Genomic DNA, 17,413 nt, shown 5'->3' with positions numbered 1-17,413 from the left:
ATCCATTTCTGTTCTGTAGCGGTGGGACAGTGTCTCCCATTATAATGACGTCATTACTACATATCTCTATCATGTAGCGCCTGACATCAGTGTGGTCATGGATGTAGGCCGTCGGAGAGAAAAAGAGGTGTAAGATGTCATTTTGTGAATATCACCTTAATATCCACTTTTATTCAGGTTGTACTCCCAAATGTAGAATATTGGTCCCTGAATACTGATAAGTGTCTCACCTCCTGTGTTTTTATCTTCCCAGGAATCACGTGGTGGATGTGAACGTGGCAGTCAGCACTCCCGCCGGTCTGATAACTCCTATTGTCTTCAATGCTCATATTAAGGGCCTGGCGTCTATCAGCAAAGACGTGATGTCTTTAGCCACTCGAGCACGGGAAGGCAAGCTAAAGCCGCATGAATTCCAGGTATGCTCCTTGCAGGCAAGAGCTAAGTCATTATTTAATAGGTGGAAACCAGGCCCTTTAGGTTTTCCCCAAATAGTGCATTGGTTTCCTTCCCTGTGAGATGCTTACATGGGGTATTGTAAACCCGGGAGGATTGATGTTAGTTTGGATAGATAATAATTTGATAGTAACAGTTGTGGAAGTACAGATGTGTCCTCTCACATCTTTGCTCCATGCGCTACAAGTTGCGTTACACATAACGCGTGAGTGCCGTGTGACTTGGTAGCGCCGAGTTTTTTTTTTTTTGTCTTCGTTTTTTTTCCGTGAAAATGCATCTTAGTCGCGAAGTAATGCAGATAGTCGCAATTACACACAGAATATAGGCATGCCGCATATCATTTTATTCAGCAGAAGCTGTTTGTCCGTCATATTACATTACTTTGCTGCTAAAACACATTGTTACGGAAAAAAAAACACAAAAATACACTTGGTGCTACCAAGTCCCGCCACGGCATGGCGCGACATCAAGGGATTTTTAGCCTGGCAGCTGCAAGGGTGCAAGAGGACACATCTGTATATAAGAAGATTTGACAAATCGGTACTTTCTCTTTAAGAATTGTGTACAAGAGCCGCTCATTTTATAATGCTCTGCTTGGAAGCTCCACACACTGGTCAGGCTACCGGTCACATGCACTGACCCACTCTTACTGCACCAATAAAGTCTATTCAATGTGCTCATCTGGGAGGGCGTGGCCTGGCAGGCAACCTGGAAGGACGTGCATAAGATCAGCTCCTGGCACCAGAGCTGAAAAAACAGCCGAAATAGACCTTTATTTGGCCTGCATCCCTGCCCACTAAACTCCTGCTGCCTTAAACAATCCCCCCTGTACCCGTCACGTCGAGACCCGGAGCCGGAGGAGGCCTCCTGCCTCCTTGCGGGTTGGGGCCTAGGTGCCGGGCGGAAGCCGGGGGCTAGATTTTGGAGGAGACCCCGCTCTGTGTGGACGGGGGCTGCGGAACCTGCCGGAAACAAGCAAGACCCAGCTACCTATACTGCAACCTCACCTGCGGTCTCCGTGGGTGCAGAGTCCCGTCGGTGTCCGGCGGAGAGTGAGACCGGGTGCGGGCGGCTGCCTGCAACGAGCCCTGAGAGTGCCGGGACGACCGTCGAGGTCCGCCAGGGGCTGGCGGTAGGCCCTTTCAGCGGACGGCGGCGGCGGCTCTATCCCACAACGCCGGAGCCGCTTGCACTGTCTCTATAGACTGAGGTGCCCCACACGAGGGCCTGGAGGAAACAGGCTGGCTGCTGGCGGCCATCTTGGTTTGGAAGCACGGGCGCGGCCGGTGGAGGCTGAGGGTGAGTTCAGGGGACCCTGTGTGTCGGCTGGACCGCAGACAGGCTCCCACCCCTGTGGATCCTGGTAGTGTGCCCCCCCCCCCAAAATATATATCTCTGCAGGTATAGAAGCGGTTACCCGCTGGGCCCGTGGGACCTAACCCGCCATTACCTCATTACCCCCCACCACATGTTCACCAGTGCAGCTCAACTCACTTGGGCATACAATAAATAAGCCTAGTAGGGACCCTTGGGGCCTGACTCTTAACCAGCGCAGAGCAATTCACCACAAATATCATTCACCATTTTACTCTGCTCTGCTTCACCTATGATATATAAACCTGGAGCTCCACCTGCTGGCGGCCCTCATATCTGTTCCCAGCTGCAGGCTGCGTAGCTTATCTCTCATAATGTGATCCATTAGAACATGCCCTGAGTTTCGGGATCTACTATGTTATAAAATAGAAGCTGCTCCGTCTCCACCACCGGGACTATTTCAAACGCACCGATGCAGTAATTTTCTTTAACCAGATCATACACACGCAAGTTCAATATGTCTAAAGGCAACAAAAAGCAACAAGCGGCAGCGGCGACCCCGAACCTGAAGAAATATGCTTATTCAAACACCAAAAAAACAGGTCAAGAGACCACGCCGCAACTCGATGCCTCAGACTCGGAAGACTCCGACCACTCTCCTCTGACCCGAAAGGATCTCCACCTGCTTTTCTGCGAAATTAAGGAGACAAGAAGATCTGTACAGGCGATACAGGCGGAGGTCCATACCGCCATCACCTCTCTTAAAGCCGACATCACAGACCTGGGGGACAGGACGGACCACTTGGAGTCCAAAATGGACGAAGTGGTCGCCTTTCAGCAGGGGGTGGAAGATGATGTTCATACCATGAGGCAAGAAATGCGCCTAATCCTGGAACACCAGGAGGACCAGGATAATCGGGCGCGCCGGAATAATCTCCGCATCAGGGGGATCCCCGAGGAAATTGATATGACATCCCTTCCCGGCTTCCTTAAGAAATTGTTCGTCCATCTCTTGCCCTCAACGCCGGAGGATCAATTTCTGCTGGATAGAGCCCACAGAGCTCTTCGCCCCCGCTCTCAGGACCAAGCACAACCCAGAGACGTTATTCTCCGCTGCCACTATTATTCAGCTAAAGAGGACTTGCTCCGGGAGACTAGAAAACTTCCCAAGCTGGGTCATTCCCTCCAAATATTTCAGGACATTGCTCCCAGCACACTAATTAAAAGAAAGGAATTCCGTCCTATCACTATGGCTCTTCGTGATAAGGGCATTCGATATAGATGGGGATTCCCCTTCCGCATACTTGTGTGGCACCATAACCGCCTCCACTCGGCTAGGGACCTGGCTGAAGCTAAAGATCTCCTGCGCAACCTAGGCGTTACCCCGTCTCTGACTATGCCCGAATCTCCGCTGCGGATAAATGAGGCTCCCCCCGCATAATCGTCCGACACTCCGAGACGCTCTCTGAACAGAGACTGGACACGGGTCCCATCAACTCGGAAGTCCGCCTCTGTTGGTTGTGACTCCTGAGGACAGCCTAGCCTAAATGTTGTCTTATTCTCCTATTCTATATTGCTTATCTGTGTGTCTGTCTCCCCCGGTTGTGGCTTTCCCCTGCTTCCGCCCCAACAGCGTCCCACCCCCCCGCATCCAATACACCGCCATCTAGGTATGTTAACCTAGGCTGGCCGCTGACATATCGCTAGATAACCTAGGGGAGGGTGGAGTTGGGGAGCAGATGTTTACGCATATATCCTTTCAAACGTAGATTCCCAGACTCGGGGCACTGAGACGAGTGCCCACTACCTTTGATGCGTCTGGCCCGGCCAGGCCGCGTCCCCACAATTGGGTCTTATACCCTTGCCCGGTCGTTGTCACCTGGTGACCCCCTATGGCTTCCCCTTGACCGGCACATATGGCCAGATGCCGTTTTTTCTGGTTTCCAACCCCCCTCTTTTCCCTGTCTTTCCCACGTTTTGTCCTCCCTGTTTCTATCACTATCTTGGTATCTAGGCTTTTTCTTTTCTTTTGTCCGTCTATACATAAATGTGCTCATCTGACTCAAGGGTCCCTGGAGACTCGTTTCACAGACACAGGTGCGGCTTCTCTTCCCTATACAAATGCTGCATAATTACTCACTCTGAACTATTATTAGGAAAGAGATCTGCCGTGATCAGGACTCTGATGCAAAATCCATAGATTTCAATATTCTCTTAAATGGATCTTGTTCCCAGATTATCATGAAATTACTAGAAAATGCTTTGATGCATCAGAAAGAACAACTCTAGTACTTGAACAAGTCTCCCTCTGTGATATGCCATAGAACTACATGGACAGACCCACATTTTAAGGATATATGCACCTTTTTGAATGTGTGGCGGTTTTATTTCTCTTACGTCCTAGAGGATGCTGGGTACTCCGTAAGGACCATGGGGTATAGACGGGCTCCGCAGGAGACATGGGCACTCTAAAGACTTTAGAATGGGTGTGCACTGGCTCCTCCCTCTATGCCCCTCCTCCAGACATCAGTTAGATCCTGTGCCCAGAGGAGACTGGGTGCATTACAGGGGAGCTCTCCTGAGTTTCTCTGAAAAAGACTTTTGTTAGGTTTTTTATTTTCAGGGAGCACTGCTGGCAACAGGCTCCCTGCTTCGAGGGACTGAGGGGAGAGAAGCAGACCTACTTAAATGATAGGCTCTGCTTCTTAGGCTACTGGACACCATTAGCTCCAGAGGGTCGGAACGCAGGTCTCACCCTCGCCGTTCGTCCCGGAGCTGCGCCGCCATCCTCCTCACAGAGCCGCAAGATAGAAGCCGGGTGAGTATTAAGAAGAAAAGAAGACTTCAAAGGCGGCAGAAGACTTCAGATCTTCACTGAGGTAGCGCGCAGCGGTAATGCTGCGCGCCATTGCTCCCACACATACACACACAGCGGGCACTGTAAGGGTGCAGGGCGCAGGGGGGGCGCCCTGGGCAGCAATAAAAACCTCTGGGGACACTGGCATTAAAAATAGATACTGCAGAGGCAGTATATTAATAAACCCCCGCCAGTATAAATAATTTGAGCGGGACCGAAGCCCGACGGTGAGGGGGCGGGGCTTGGTCCTCCAGCACTAACCAGCGCCATTTTCTCCACAGCACACTGCAGAGAAGCTGGCTCACCGGACTCTCCCCTGCTGAACAAGGTTACAGAGGGCAAAAAAGAGGGGGGGCACATTTTATTGGCGCAGTGAGTGTATTTATAGATATATATAAAAGCGCTGAATACGAACTGGGATTTTATTCCAGTGGCGCTGGGTGTGTGCTGGCATACTCTCTCTCTGTCTCTCCAAAGGGCCTTATTGGGGGACTGTCTCCATATAGATATATCCCTGAGTGTGTGGGGGTGTCGGTACGTGTGTGTCGGCATGTCTGAAGCGGAAGGCTCATCTAAGGAGGAGGTGGAGCAGATGATTGAGGTGTCTCCGTCGGCAACGCCGACACCTTATTGGTTGGATATGTGGAATGTTTTAAATGCAAATGTGGCTTTATTACATAAGAGATTGGACAAAGCAGAGTCCAGGGATAAAACACGGAGTCAATCAATGGCTTTGACTGTGTCACAGGGCCCCTCAGGGTCTCAAAAACGTCCCCTTTCCCAAGTAGCAGACACTGATACCGACACGGATTCTGACTCCAGTGTCGAATACGATGATGCGAGGTTACACCCTAGGGTGGCCAAAAATATTCATTATATGATTATTGCAATAAAAGATGTTTTGCATATCACAGATGACCCCTCTGTCCCTGACACGAGGGTATGCATGTTTAAGGAAAAGAAACCTGAGGTAACCTTTCCCCCATCTCATGAGCTGAACGCGTTATTTGAAAAAGCTTGGGAAACTCCAGACAAAAAGCTGCAGATTCCCAAGAGGATTCTTATGGCGTATCCTTTCCCTGCACAGGACAGGGTACGGTGGGAATCCTCACCCAGGGTGGACAAGGCTTTAACGCGCTTGTCCAAGAAGGTGGCGCTACCGTCTCCTGACACGGCAGCCCTCAAGGATCCTGCTGATCGCAGACAGGAAACTACCTTAAAATCAATTTATACACATACGGGTGCTTTGCTCAGACCGGCAATAGCATCGGCTTGGGTCTGTAGCGCGGTAGCAGCTTGGACAGATACCTTGTCAGCTGACATTGATACCCTAGATAGAGATACCATTTTATTGACCTTAGGTCACATTAAAGACGCAGTCTTATATGTGAGAGACGCTCAGAAAGACGTTGGGCTGCTAGGTTCGAGAGCCAAAGCCATAGCGATTTCTGCTAGGCGAGCACTGTGGACCCGCCAATGGACTGGTGATGCCGACTCAAAGAGGCATATGGAAGTTTTGCCTTACAAGGGTGAGGTTTTATTTGGGGAGGGTCTTGCGGACCTGGTTTCCACAGCTACCGCGGGTAAATCTACTTTTTTGCCTTATGTTCCCCCACAGCAAAAGAAAACACCACCGTATCAGATGCAGTCCTTTCGGTCGCATAAGTCCAGAAGAGGTCGGGGCTCTTCCTTCCTCGCCAGAGGTAAAGGTAGAGGGAAAAGAATGCCTGCTACGGCTAGTTCCCAGGAGCAGAAGTCCTCCCCGGCTTCTACTAAATCCACCGCATGACGCTGGGGCTCCACTGAGGGAGTCCGCGCCGGTGGGGGCACGTCTTCCACTCTTCAGCCACGTCTGGGTTCAGTCAGACGTGGATCCTTGGGCGATGGAAATTGTATCCCAAGGCTACAAGCTAGAATTCGAAGACGTGCCTCCTCGCTGATTTTTCAAATTGGCTTTACCAGCTTCTCCCCCAGAGAGGGAGATAGTTTTAGCTGCAATTCAAAAGCTGTGCCAACAGCAAGTGATTATCAAGGTTCCCCTAATACAACAGGGGAAAGGGTACTATTCAACCCTATTTGTGGTCCCAAAACCGGATGGCTCGGTCAGACCCATTCTAAATTTAAAATCCCTAAACCTGTACTTGAAAAAGTTCAAGATGGAATCGCTCAGGGCAGTTATCTCCAGCCTGGAAGGTGGGGATTTTATGGTGTCACTAGACATAAAGGATGCATACCTTCATGTCCCCATATATTCTTTTCATCAGGCATACCTGAGATTCGCTGTACAGGACTGTCATTACCAGTTTCAGACGTTGCCGTTTGGGCTTTCCACGGCCCCGAGGGTTTTCACCAAGGTAATGGCGGAAATGATGGTGCTCCTGCGCAGGCAAGGTGTCACAATTATCCCGTACTTGGACGATCTCCTGATAAAAGCGAGATCAAAGGAACAGTTGCAGAAAAGCGTGTCGCTCTCCCTGAGAGTGCTGCAGCAGCATGGCTTGATTCTAAATCTACCAAAGTCACAGTTGGTTCCAACGACTCGGCTGTCTTTCTTAGGCATGATTCTGGACACAGAACAAAAGAGGGTTTTTCTCCCGATGGAAAAAGCCCAGGAACTCCAGAACATGGTCAGAGACCTGTTAAAACCGAAAAGAGTGTCAGTCCATCAATGCACTCGAGTACTGGGGAAAATGGTGGCGACCTACGAGGCCATCCGCTTCGGCATGTTTCATGCGAGGACTTTTCAGTGGGACCTTCTGGGCAAGTGTTCCGGGTCCCATCTTCAAATTCATCAGAAAATAAGCCTGTCCCCCAGGGCCAGGGTGTCTCTCCTGTGGTGGCTGCAGAGTGCTCACCTTCTAGAGGGTCGCAGGTTCGGCATTCAAGACTGGGTTCTGGTGACCACGGACGCGAGCCTCTGAGGATGGGGAGCAGTCACACAAGGAAGGAATTTTCAGGGACTATGGTCAAGCCAGGAGGCTTGTCTACACATCAACATACTGGAATTAAGGGCCATATACAACGGCCTACGACAAGCGGAGAATCTTCTTCGCGACCTACCGGTTCTGATTCAATCAGACAACGTCACAGCCGTGGCTCATGTAAACCACCAAGGCGGGACAAGGAGCAGAGTGGCAATGGCGGAAGCCACCAGGATTCTTCGCTGGGCGGAAAATCACGTAAGCGCTCTGTCAGCAGTATTCATTCCGGGAGTGGACAACTGGGAAGCAGACTTCCTCAGCAGACACGATCTCCATCCAGGAGAGTGGGGACTTCATCAAGAAGTTTTTGCAGAGATCACAATTTTGGGGACTTCCTCAAATAGACATGATGGCTTCACGCCTCAACAATAGGCTTCGGAGGTATTGTGCCAGGTCAAGGGACCCTCAGGCAGTAGCGGTGGACGCCCTGGTGACACCATGGGTGTTTCAGTCGGTCTATGTGTTCCCTCCTCTTCCTCTCATCTCAAAAATATTGAGAATCATAAGACGAAAAAGAGTGCAGACAATACTCATTCTTCCAGATTGGCCTCGAAGGGCCTGGTATTCAGATCTTCAGGAGATGCTCACAGAAGTTCCATGGCCTCTTCCTCTCAGGGAGGACCTGTTGCAGCAGGGGCCCTGCGTGTTCCAAGACTTACCGCGGTTACGTTTGACGGCATGGCGGTTGAACACCGAATCCTAGCTGGGAAAGGTATTCCGGAGGAAGTCATCCCTACTCTGATAAAGGCTAGGAAGGAGGTGACGGCGAAACATTATCACCATATCTGGAAGAAGTATTTATCTTGGTGTGAAGCCAAGAATGCTCCTACGGAAGATTTCCTCCTAGGTCGTTTTCTCCACTTTCTACAGACAGGAGTGGATATGGGCCTGAAGTTAGGGCCGAAATATGTACCTTAATGGAGCCTATCTATAGTCTTTCAGAAGGAATTGGCTTCTCTCCCAGAAGTCCAGACTTTTGTAAAGGGAGTGCTACACATCCAGCCTCCTTTTGTGCCCCCAGTGGCAACGTGGGACCTTAACGTGGTGTTACAGTTCCTAAAATCTCACTGGTTTGAGCCTCTTCAATCAGTTGAATTAAAATTTCTCACTTGGAAGGTGGTCATGTTGTTGGCCTTGGCATCTGCAAGGCGGGTGTCCGAATTGGCGGCTTTGTCTCACAAAAGCCCCTATCTGATTTTCCATGTGGATAGAGCAGAGTTGAGGACTCGTCCTCAATTTTTGCCTAAGGTGATTTCATCGTTTCATATGAACCAACCTATTGTGGTGCCTGTGGCTACGGAAGACTTGGAGGATTCCAAGTCCCTTGATGTGGTCAGGGCCTTAAAAATTTACGTAGCCAGGACAGCTCGGGTTAGGAAAACAGAGGCACTGTTTGTCCTGTATGCAGCCAACAAGGTTGGCGCTCCTGCTTCTAAGCAGACTATTGCTCGCTGGATCTGTAACACGATTCAGCAGGCTCATTCTACGGCTGGATTGCCGTTACCAAATTCGGTAAAGGCCCATTCCACTAGGAAGGTGGGCTCTTCTTGGGCGGCTGCCCGAGGTGTCTCGGCTTTACAGCTTTGCCGAGCAGCTACTTGGTCGGGTTCAAACACCTTTGCAAAATTCTCCAAGTTTGATACCCTGGCTGATGAGGACCTCATGTTTGCTCAATCGGTGCTGCAGAGTCATCCGCACTCTCCCGCCTGGTTGGGAGCTTTGGTATAATCCCCATGGTCCTTACGAAGTCCCCAGCATCCTCTAGGACGTAAGAGAAAATAAGATTTTAAACCTACCGGTAAATCTTTTTCTCCTAGTCCGTAGAGGATGCTGGGCGCCCATCCCAGTGCGGACATATTTCTGCAAGGTTTGTATATAGTTGTTGCTTACATAAGGGTTATGTTACAGTTAAGATCAGTCGTTGGCTGATGCTGTTTTTTTCATACTGTTAACTGGTTGCGTATATTCCAGGTTATACAGTGTGGATGGTGTGGGCTGGTATGAATCTTGCCCTTAGATTAACAAAAATCCTTTCCTCGTACTGTCCGTCTCCTCTGGGCACAGTTTCTCTAACTGAGGTCTGGAGGAGGGGCATAGAGGGAGGAGCCAGTGCACACCCATTCTAAAGTCTATAGAGTTCCCATGTCTCCTGCGGAGCCCGTCTATACCCCATGGTCCTTACGGAGTCCCCAGCATCCTCTACGGACTAGGAGAAAAAGATTTACCAGTAGGTTTAAAATCATCTTATTATTTTTTTACGGTTGGTCCTCCTAATTTTCTAACCTGTCTTTGAGAACCCATCACTTGTCCCGTCTGCCCCTGTACTGTAGGATGGCAGCCTTTGCTACTGCCCAAGCAACATGTGAGCAGCTACTGTCAGGTCTATTGCCCAATTACTGTGACTCTGGGGGAGCGGGTCCCAAATATACAGGTGTTACACAGACACACAAATTCAGTTGGCTTGTATTGCAGTAACATAATTATACCCTATGAGCGAGAGCCACAAAATGATCATATAAATGAATTTCCGTTATGCAGACGGTGTAACATTTTTAGAAAAGCAAAAAGACTTTGCACTTGATTTTGTTTTTAAAATCACCCATCTGATGATCTTGAATGTTGTATATTCTAGGGTGGAACATTTACCGTGTCCAACTTAGGGATGTATGGGATCAAAAACTTCTCCGCCATAATAAATCCTCCACAGGCCTGTATCCTTGCTGTGGGAGGGTCAGAGAACAGACTGGTTCCAGCAGATAATGAGAGAGGGTAAGTGAATTACAGAATGTTATGTATGTCCACTGGGTATAGGAATGCCTCTGAGTCTGTTCTCGTGTTGCTGTTGGCTGCTGCTTCTCAGTGACTGGCGGTTAGGGTCTGACATTTCCCATATGGTAGAGAATAAGGATGGAAGGGAGCAAGTAGCTTCCACATTACATGATCTCTGCACAATGGAAGCCACAAAGCGTATCAGATGGCTTGTTACTGGAATACAGCTTATCCGCTGAATAGGAAGCAGTGCCTCCTGAGTGCTGGTAAAAAAGCACCTATTGTAAGTGTCACTGATTTTCTAGAGACTGGGCTGCATTCTCATTGGTTCATTCCAGAAAATGGCTATATAGGCAACAGGTGCAATTTAATATGGTACATGTGGCACCGCTTTCTGTAACTCAGAGCAATAGCAATATTGTGATATCCCCCATTTGTCCTGATATTGCCTCATATGGGGCCCCCAGAAAGCATCTGAGAGCCCAATAATAATGTAGCTGCATTGATCATTATCTGGAAGGCCCGTAACCGTCTGTGTGACATAATTGATTTGAACACCAAACTGTAAGCTCAAGACCACACTGACCAGCCACTTGTCAGGCCATGACTGTAAGTGGTCCTGTCGCTTTCTTTACCCACTTACCTGGCAAAGTCATATGTGATGTGCCTGCAGCCAGCAGGGTTCTCACTGACATAGCTGCATTCCATGCGACGGTGCCATCTGCGTCTGTCCCACTGCGTAACTGAGGAAATCCATTTTGCATAAGCAGGGCCTATGGACACTGGTGGGTTGGGGGGTAATGCCACTGGGGGAGCTATTGTCACTTTGGGGTTGGAGGTAATTTTATAATGGGGGACTATAGACACAGGCGGTAAAAGACACTGCTCTAGGCCTCTCTTTATTTTAAACAAAATCCTTTAATATTTGTTTTTAAATATTATTACAACACTTCATGATACCTGGCTTCATCCCAAGTTATCATCTTCATTTTGTTCTTTTGCAGCTTTGACGTTGCCAACGTGATGTCCGTCACTCTGAGCTGCGATCACCGCGTTGTAGATGGGGCTGTAGGAGCACAGTGGTTAGCGGAATTCAAAAAGTTCCTGGAAAAGCCAACGACAATGCTGTTATAAATCCAGAGCTCTCTCCTCCTTGGGTCTACTCATACTATTTATATACTGCGGCCTCAGAACACTCATGAACACATGCATAACTTTTTTTTTTTACTTACCTGAACAAATTATTCCTCATATTGTACAGTATCCAGTCAGTGACTGCTCTCTATCTGCACAGGACTGTAGTATGTTAATGTCAATAATGGTATAAACATTTCTTACAATGGTTACTGTTCCCTGGAATGGTTTTATATCGTGGCTGTCAAGTACTTCATGAACAGGTCATACATGTATAATTACAGAAATATGTGGTGGTCTGCATATTTGCTGAATGACGAATAAATATATGTTTAGGAATCTCTGAGCCATCTGATTTATTTCACTGGTGCTCAATATTGTCCTCTATAAAGGAATCACCGTAGAACTTCATAAGATTAACAAACTGAGCAGGACCTGAAGATCTTTGGAATTGGGCTGTGTTATTGGGGGTTTACAGTCTACATACCTACTGAATGACGTGACTGGTTTAAATCCAGATCCTAAATTGCTTAAAAGAGGAAAAAGCAAATACTAGGTAATGCAACAAAGCCTGGGACTGATAGTTCCATAGTTGTCTGTATTTGTTAGCTGCCTATGGATGCCAGAATTTTCTCTAGCATCCATAAGGGATATTGGGGACAGAATTAGTACGATGGGGTACAGACGGGTCCAAAGGCGCCAGTGCACTTTAAATTTCTTCCACTGGGTGTTCTGGCTCCTCCCCTCTATGCCGCCTCCTACAGCTCAGTTTAGAAAAAAGTGCCCTCAGGAGAGGTTGCACACTCTGAAGCTCCAGAGTTTTTCTTCATTTTAAGTTTTTTTTATTTATTTTGGTATGCTTTTTGGGCAACAGCATACCTGCGCCGTTGGAGTTAGGGGAGGCGGTCACCGGCCTCTTGAGGTGCAGAGCCGCTTCCCCGCTGAGGGGCTGTTTGTTCAGCTGGGCATGGTGCCTTGGTAGCCGCAGCATGCCGCACACCCCTAACGCTGCCTGAAGGTGATTGTCGGTGGTGAGTACCAACCGGGGGCCTCGCTAGGGGGGTCCCCCGGTTTACTGTGTGGCTATGGCCCCCGTATGAGACTGGCTAATATGAGGTAAATTAAGCATTTATGTGAGGTTTTTACACATGGGGAGACATGGCCAGTATAAATATACAGAAGTAGCTCCGGCGCCATGGTGGGGGGCGGAGCTACACGAGAGCGGGCTCAGCTGCATTTTGGCGCCTTCCTCTGCATAGCAGCAGCCTCCACCGCTCCTCCAAAACTGTCCCTGGATCGCTGGTAACGGGTGTAGGGGGGGGAGAGCTGCTATTCTTGTGCACAATAATATCCGCTTGAGGGATTTTATCAGTAACAGTCTCATTGTGTTTGCACATAAAAAAACCGCTGACAGCCTCATTGGGGCTGTGCAGCGCTGGGTGCGCTCGGGTCCTCTCTTCCCTGTCTCCTCTCACATGCAATAGGGCAGGCTTGTAATATAAATAATCAGGCTGTGTTGTGTGTCTGTGTGTGTGTTATACCTGTTTTTCTGATCACTATGGTAAAACAGAAGTTATGCAGTGTATGTAATGCCAGGTTCTCTCCTAGTACATCCAGCTCAATATCATGTGAGCAGTGTAGTCAGTCCTCTCAGCATGCTGATATCAATGTGGGTGAGAGTCCAGAGCCCTCCTAGTTGGGGGCTATCAAAATTATGATGTCTGATATGTCATTTCAGCTCACTGCAAATGCCAATAATACTCAGGAACTGCAACAAGCAGTGGCTAGCCTAACTGCTAAACGTTGCCCCCTGTCTGCTTCAGGTGCACAGAAACGTGCTCTACCTGAACTCCTATCAGATACTGATGATGATATACAGGATGCTGGAGATGATGTGGACCCCATAAGTGGGGATTCCACCCCTACACAGGGTATTGAACCCCTCATATTGGCTATTCGGGATGTGTTAAAGCTCCCCCTGGAGGATGCTAATACTCGGCAGTCATTTTTCCTCCCTCAAGACGAACTGAAAGTCACATTTCCTGATTCCAAGAAATTGGATGACTTATTTAAAATAGCCTGAAATAATCCAGATAAAAATATCAAGTGTCAAAAAGGTTTTTGAATACTTTCCCCTTTGCCCTGAAGGCAGAAAATTCTGGGAAGAGTCTCCAGCAGTAGACGTCTCAGTCTCTCGCCTTTCTAAAAAGGCGGTGCTCCCTGCTCCGGGCTCCCTTACAGTAAAGGACCCGGCAGATAGGAAAATTGAGGACACTCTAAAATCTATTTACTGTACATTGCTGCAGGTGTTGCTCAAAGGCCGGCCATTGCAGGTTGCTGGATGACACATGCAATTCTTTCCTGAGCTAGTCAAATTAAGGAAGGTCTCTCGGGTGATATGACCTTAGTTAATACTGTTAGTTTCCTGACTCGCATTCAGGACACGGCTAGAGTCCTCTGTGATTCCCTTAAAGAGATTGGCAATATTAATGCTAGGACCATGGCTATGGCTGTGTCTGCGCGCAGAGACATATGGTTGCGTCAGTGGATTGCTGATGCTGACTCCAAACGTAATGTGGAATCTCTTCCCTTCACAGGTGAATGTCTCTTTGGAGGTGTCGAAGTCAAAAATATTACATAGAGAGAACATACAGACTACACACATTATAAGTCGCTATGCTTGCAAATACGCGCAGCGAGCACAGCAATATATGGTAACATGCATTTACACGGACATGCTACAGAGATGGATTCGACACATATTTCATACAGCACATAATTATAACATATCAAGCGCCAGACATCAAAAGGATTTAAAATTATATAATGGAGTAATGTCATGTATGTGTATTATTGGAGCGAAGCAAGATAGACCTGTCATATTTGGTATTAAAGCAACCAGATTAATGTGTAGATTCATTTGATACTTGTTATTAAGTTGTAGGACATTGCAACAAGTAGTTATGATTAAATGTATGAAAGCTAAAATCACTTTTATTAGAACAATAGACATTCCAAACAGGTGGTGGACAGGAAACTCAGCCCAGCCCTTTGGATGTCTTCAAGGCTGCACCTGGTTAGCATACGAACAAACTAGTGTCTCATCATGAATGAGAAAGTTCCCTCCCTTAGACTAGATGTGTGCACTCCCCCAAACTAGATAACACATTATAGAGACACACAGGAGTTAGTTGCTGTTTTGTCCTAGACGATGATGGAGGTGCTGCCAGACCAGTTCCTGTATTTATTTACAGAGAGAGAGAGTGATATGGAGGGAAGAATTTATATGAGAAAGATATGGTAATTGTATCACTGGCCTGTAACTGTATGTATTAACTCCTTACTGTATGAATTGTAACCATGTAACTATATGTATACTGTACATTGTGATATATTGAATACATATCCTTTTAATAACAAATATATACATCAATGAGCTTTGGAACTCGGATAATGTGTGGGTGTATTGTTTTCTCTTATGGGTTGCAGTGTTTTGCGATGTATAGTGCACATTCATGGCACATGGCGTCTACAATATATATTAGAGCGGGCATTTTAAATATTTGTTAGAAAGCAATTTGGTATTCACAGATGGGTGCTCGTCCGGGATATCACGGTCTTAATGGTGCACTGTACATTACAAACGCGGCTGTGATCGACCGGCTAACGATGGACGCATCGTGACTCTGACGAACAACATCCACGTGTATTGTTGTGTTACCAGTAAGCCGATGATATGAAAATTCAAGGGACAATGTGTTTCTCAAAATATTTTAAAATGCTAAAATGTGTTTTTATTGTTGCAAAACAAAGTTCAAATAAGTCGTATTGTGTTTGATTCAGATTGGATTTTTATCTGTTAAGTAGATTTAAAAGTACATTTAAAAGTTGCTGCATAGCCTTGATTATAGTTTTTTTTTAAAACTCAGGCCTAAAGTAACTTCTGGTGCTTGTATAATTTGTGATTTCTTTGTGACAAAGGAAGCCGCATGGTCTGTCCTCCATTTTGGCCTAACCACATGGCCTGTCCACCATCTTGTGTAAACCTCATGGATGTGGAAGGGGGAGGAGCAGTGGCCATTTTAGGAAGGTCACTTTCTAAATAGCTGATTTTCAGTGTGCTCAGAACAATCAGTTTCCTTTGTCACATCAAGCACCATTTATGAGTTACCAATGCATTTATTTAACCCATGCCATAGTCAATTACAAATAGTTTCAATTGGGCCTAGTGAGAGTAAATGGTGAGATAAGTGGTTTTTGTTTTTTCCTTCTTGTCTGTGCGTAATTACTTTACATCAAGTGGGGGGTTGCACACAGATAGAAAAAGGAAAGAGTTTTGTTTTTGCTTTTTTTGTTTTTCTTCCAAGACTTGTAGAATCTGCTTACTAGGGAGGATAGCCATTGAAATGCAAATTAACCTGTGTAACTACTTTTTTTTTTTTTAGCAGTGAAAAGCAAATATCTTTGATATGCAAATTAGAGTTAAGGTGTCTCATAGGAGACCAGTGAATGGTACATATATATAATATTATTATAATTATGTGTATATTTATATCCCTGTATGTTCTGCAAGATAGCTATCCAATCTGAATCATATCGTTTAAATTATAGATTATTGCAGTCATTATAGATCTGTGTGAAATCGGATACATTTGTTGCTATATAGTTAAATTTGAAATAAAAGTATTTCAGGAAGTAATTGTAAAGACACAAACGTAGGTCTCGCCCAGTTATACAGGGTTACACAGAACAAGTTGTGTCTAGTGGGCAATAGTAGTTAGTATTGCTCACATTTATAGAGTTGTGTGATTTGTTTTATTGCGTACGCACATTGGTACACGTGGTATGGAACGTGAGGACAGCAAACAAAAACGTGCACGTGGCGCAAGGCCGCACACGTGACATAGAGGTACGCACGGTTGTGTAATTATGCAAGCTTGCGTAGGGTTGTGTGCGCATAATAAGACCACACGATATTTGTTCAATTAAGGTGGGATAGTAGACATTTAATACAATAGCACATAACTATCCGATTTCAAAAGCAGGTTACGCTAAAATTTCGTTTAAAAACTGTAAGCACCTCTGGAATAAAGCTACTGACCTAAAGGGAGTAAAACAATTTTCTGTACAGAAAAACAAAGCGTATTTGAGTGAGTGAAAGCGGGAGTGAGTGGGTAGAACCCCGGAATTCAGGATCCCGTTGTTCGGTACACCAAGTGAGTGGAGGCTTGGCGGCGTGAGGCGGCTGACTCGCGTTAGTATAGATTGCAATACGCAAATCGTGAGGAGATTTGCAGAGGAGCGTAATAGGGAATTGTGCATTGTGTAGTATTGAAGTAAAAAAAATTTTTTGTTACGCTTCGGCTGAGGGTCGCAGTTTGTACATCGATTCGTGGTCGTACGGCAGCTAGGTTACAAGTACCTATACGCCGTGCGATGGGACCGCATGTTTGTGGGTGCGATGCGTAGCGCAACTTGATACCCCTTTTACGAGCTTTTGCGTAAAATCGCTGTATCATTAGCGTCATGTAGAGCATACGCAAGCGTGATTTGTGTATAAGTGCATAGGGAGTTTTCGCTGGTTTCTCTCAGGAAAATCTCCAACGGCAGATATTTGCTGGAAAAGGTAAGTCACTCCTAACACTTCCAGTAAATAGAAACCAATTAGGGACCTCACTGGGTACGCGGTGGTCACTATTGGAGTGAGTCGTGGTACTCAGCGGAGAACGAGTGGGTGAAAGCGCTCTGGGAACTTTCACCTTCTATTCGTGTCGTGCATTGGGGATTGCGTAAAAGGAAAAAGTCTGCGATGGGATCCAATTGCACAAGCGGTGGACGTATGGTGGCCAGGGTTCAGGTTGAAGAGCCGCGGCCCAAGGGGTCAGCGAGGTTTATTATGTGTGGA

At 47.0% G+C, this 17,413-nt stretch overlaps 1 protein-coding gene across 1 annotated transcript in view; it reads left to right on the top strand.

Moving 5' to 3' along the window:
- Positions 1-11,847, top strand: part of DLAT (dihydrolipoamide S-acetyltransferase) — a 73,567-nt gene extending 61,720 nt beyond the window's left edge. Inside the window, 3 exon segments of the mRNA XM_063943240.1 lie at positions 254-416; positions 10,238-10,374; positions 11,379-11,847. Coding sequence (XP_063799310.1) covers positions 254-416; positions 10,238-10,374; positions 11,379-11,508 — 430 coding nt within the window. The 3' untranslated portion in view covers positions 11,509-11,847.
- The last annotated feature ends 5,566 nt before the right edge of the window (positions 11,848-17,413 follow it).

This window comes from Pseudophryne corroboree, chromosome 10 (assembly GCF_028390025.1).
Source record: "Pseudophryne corroboree isolate aPseCor3 chromosome 10, aPseCor3.hap2, whole genome shotgun sequence".
In the NCBI taxonomy this organism is placed as follows: Eukaryota; Metazoa; Chordata; class Amphibia; order Anura; family Myobatrachidae; genus Pseudophryne; species Pseudophryne corroboree.
This window is presented reverse-complemented; position numbering and strand designations above follow the sequence as displayed.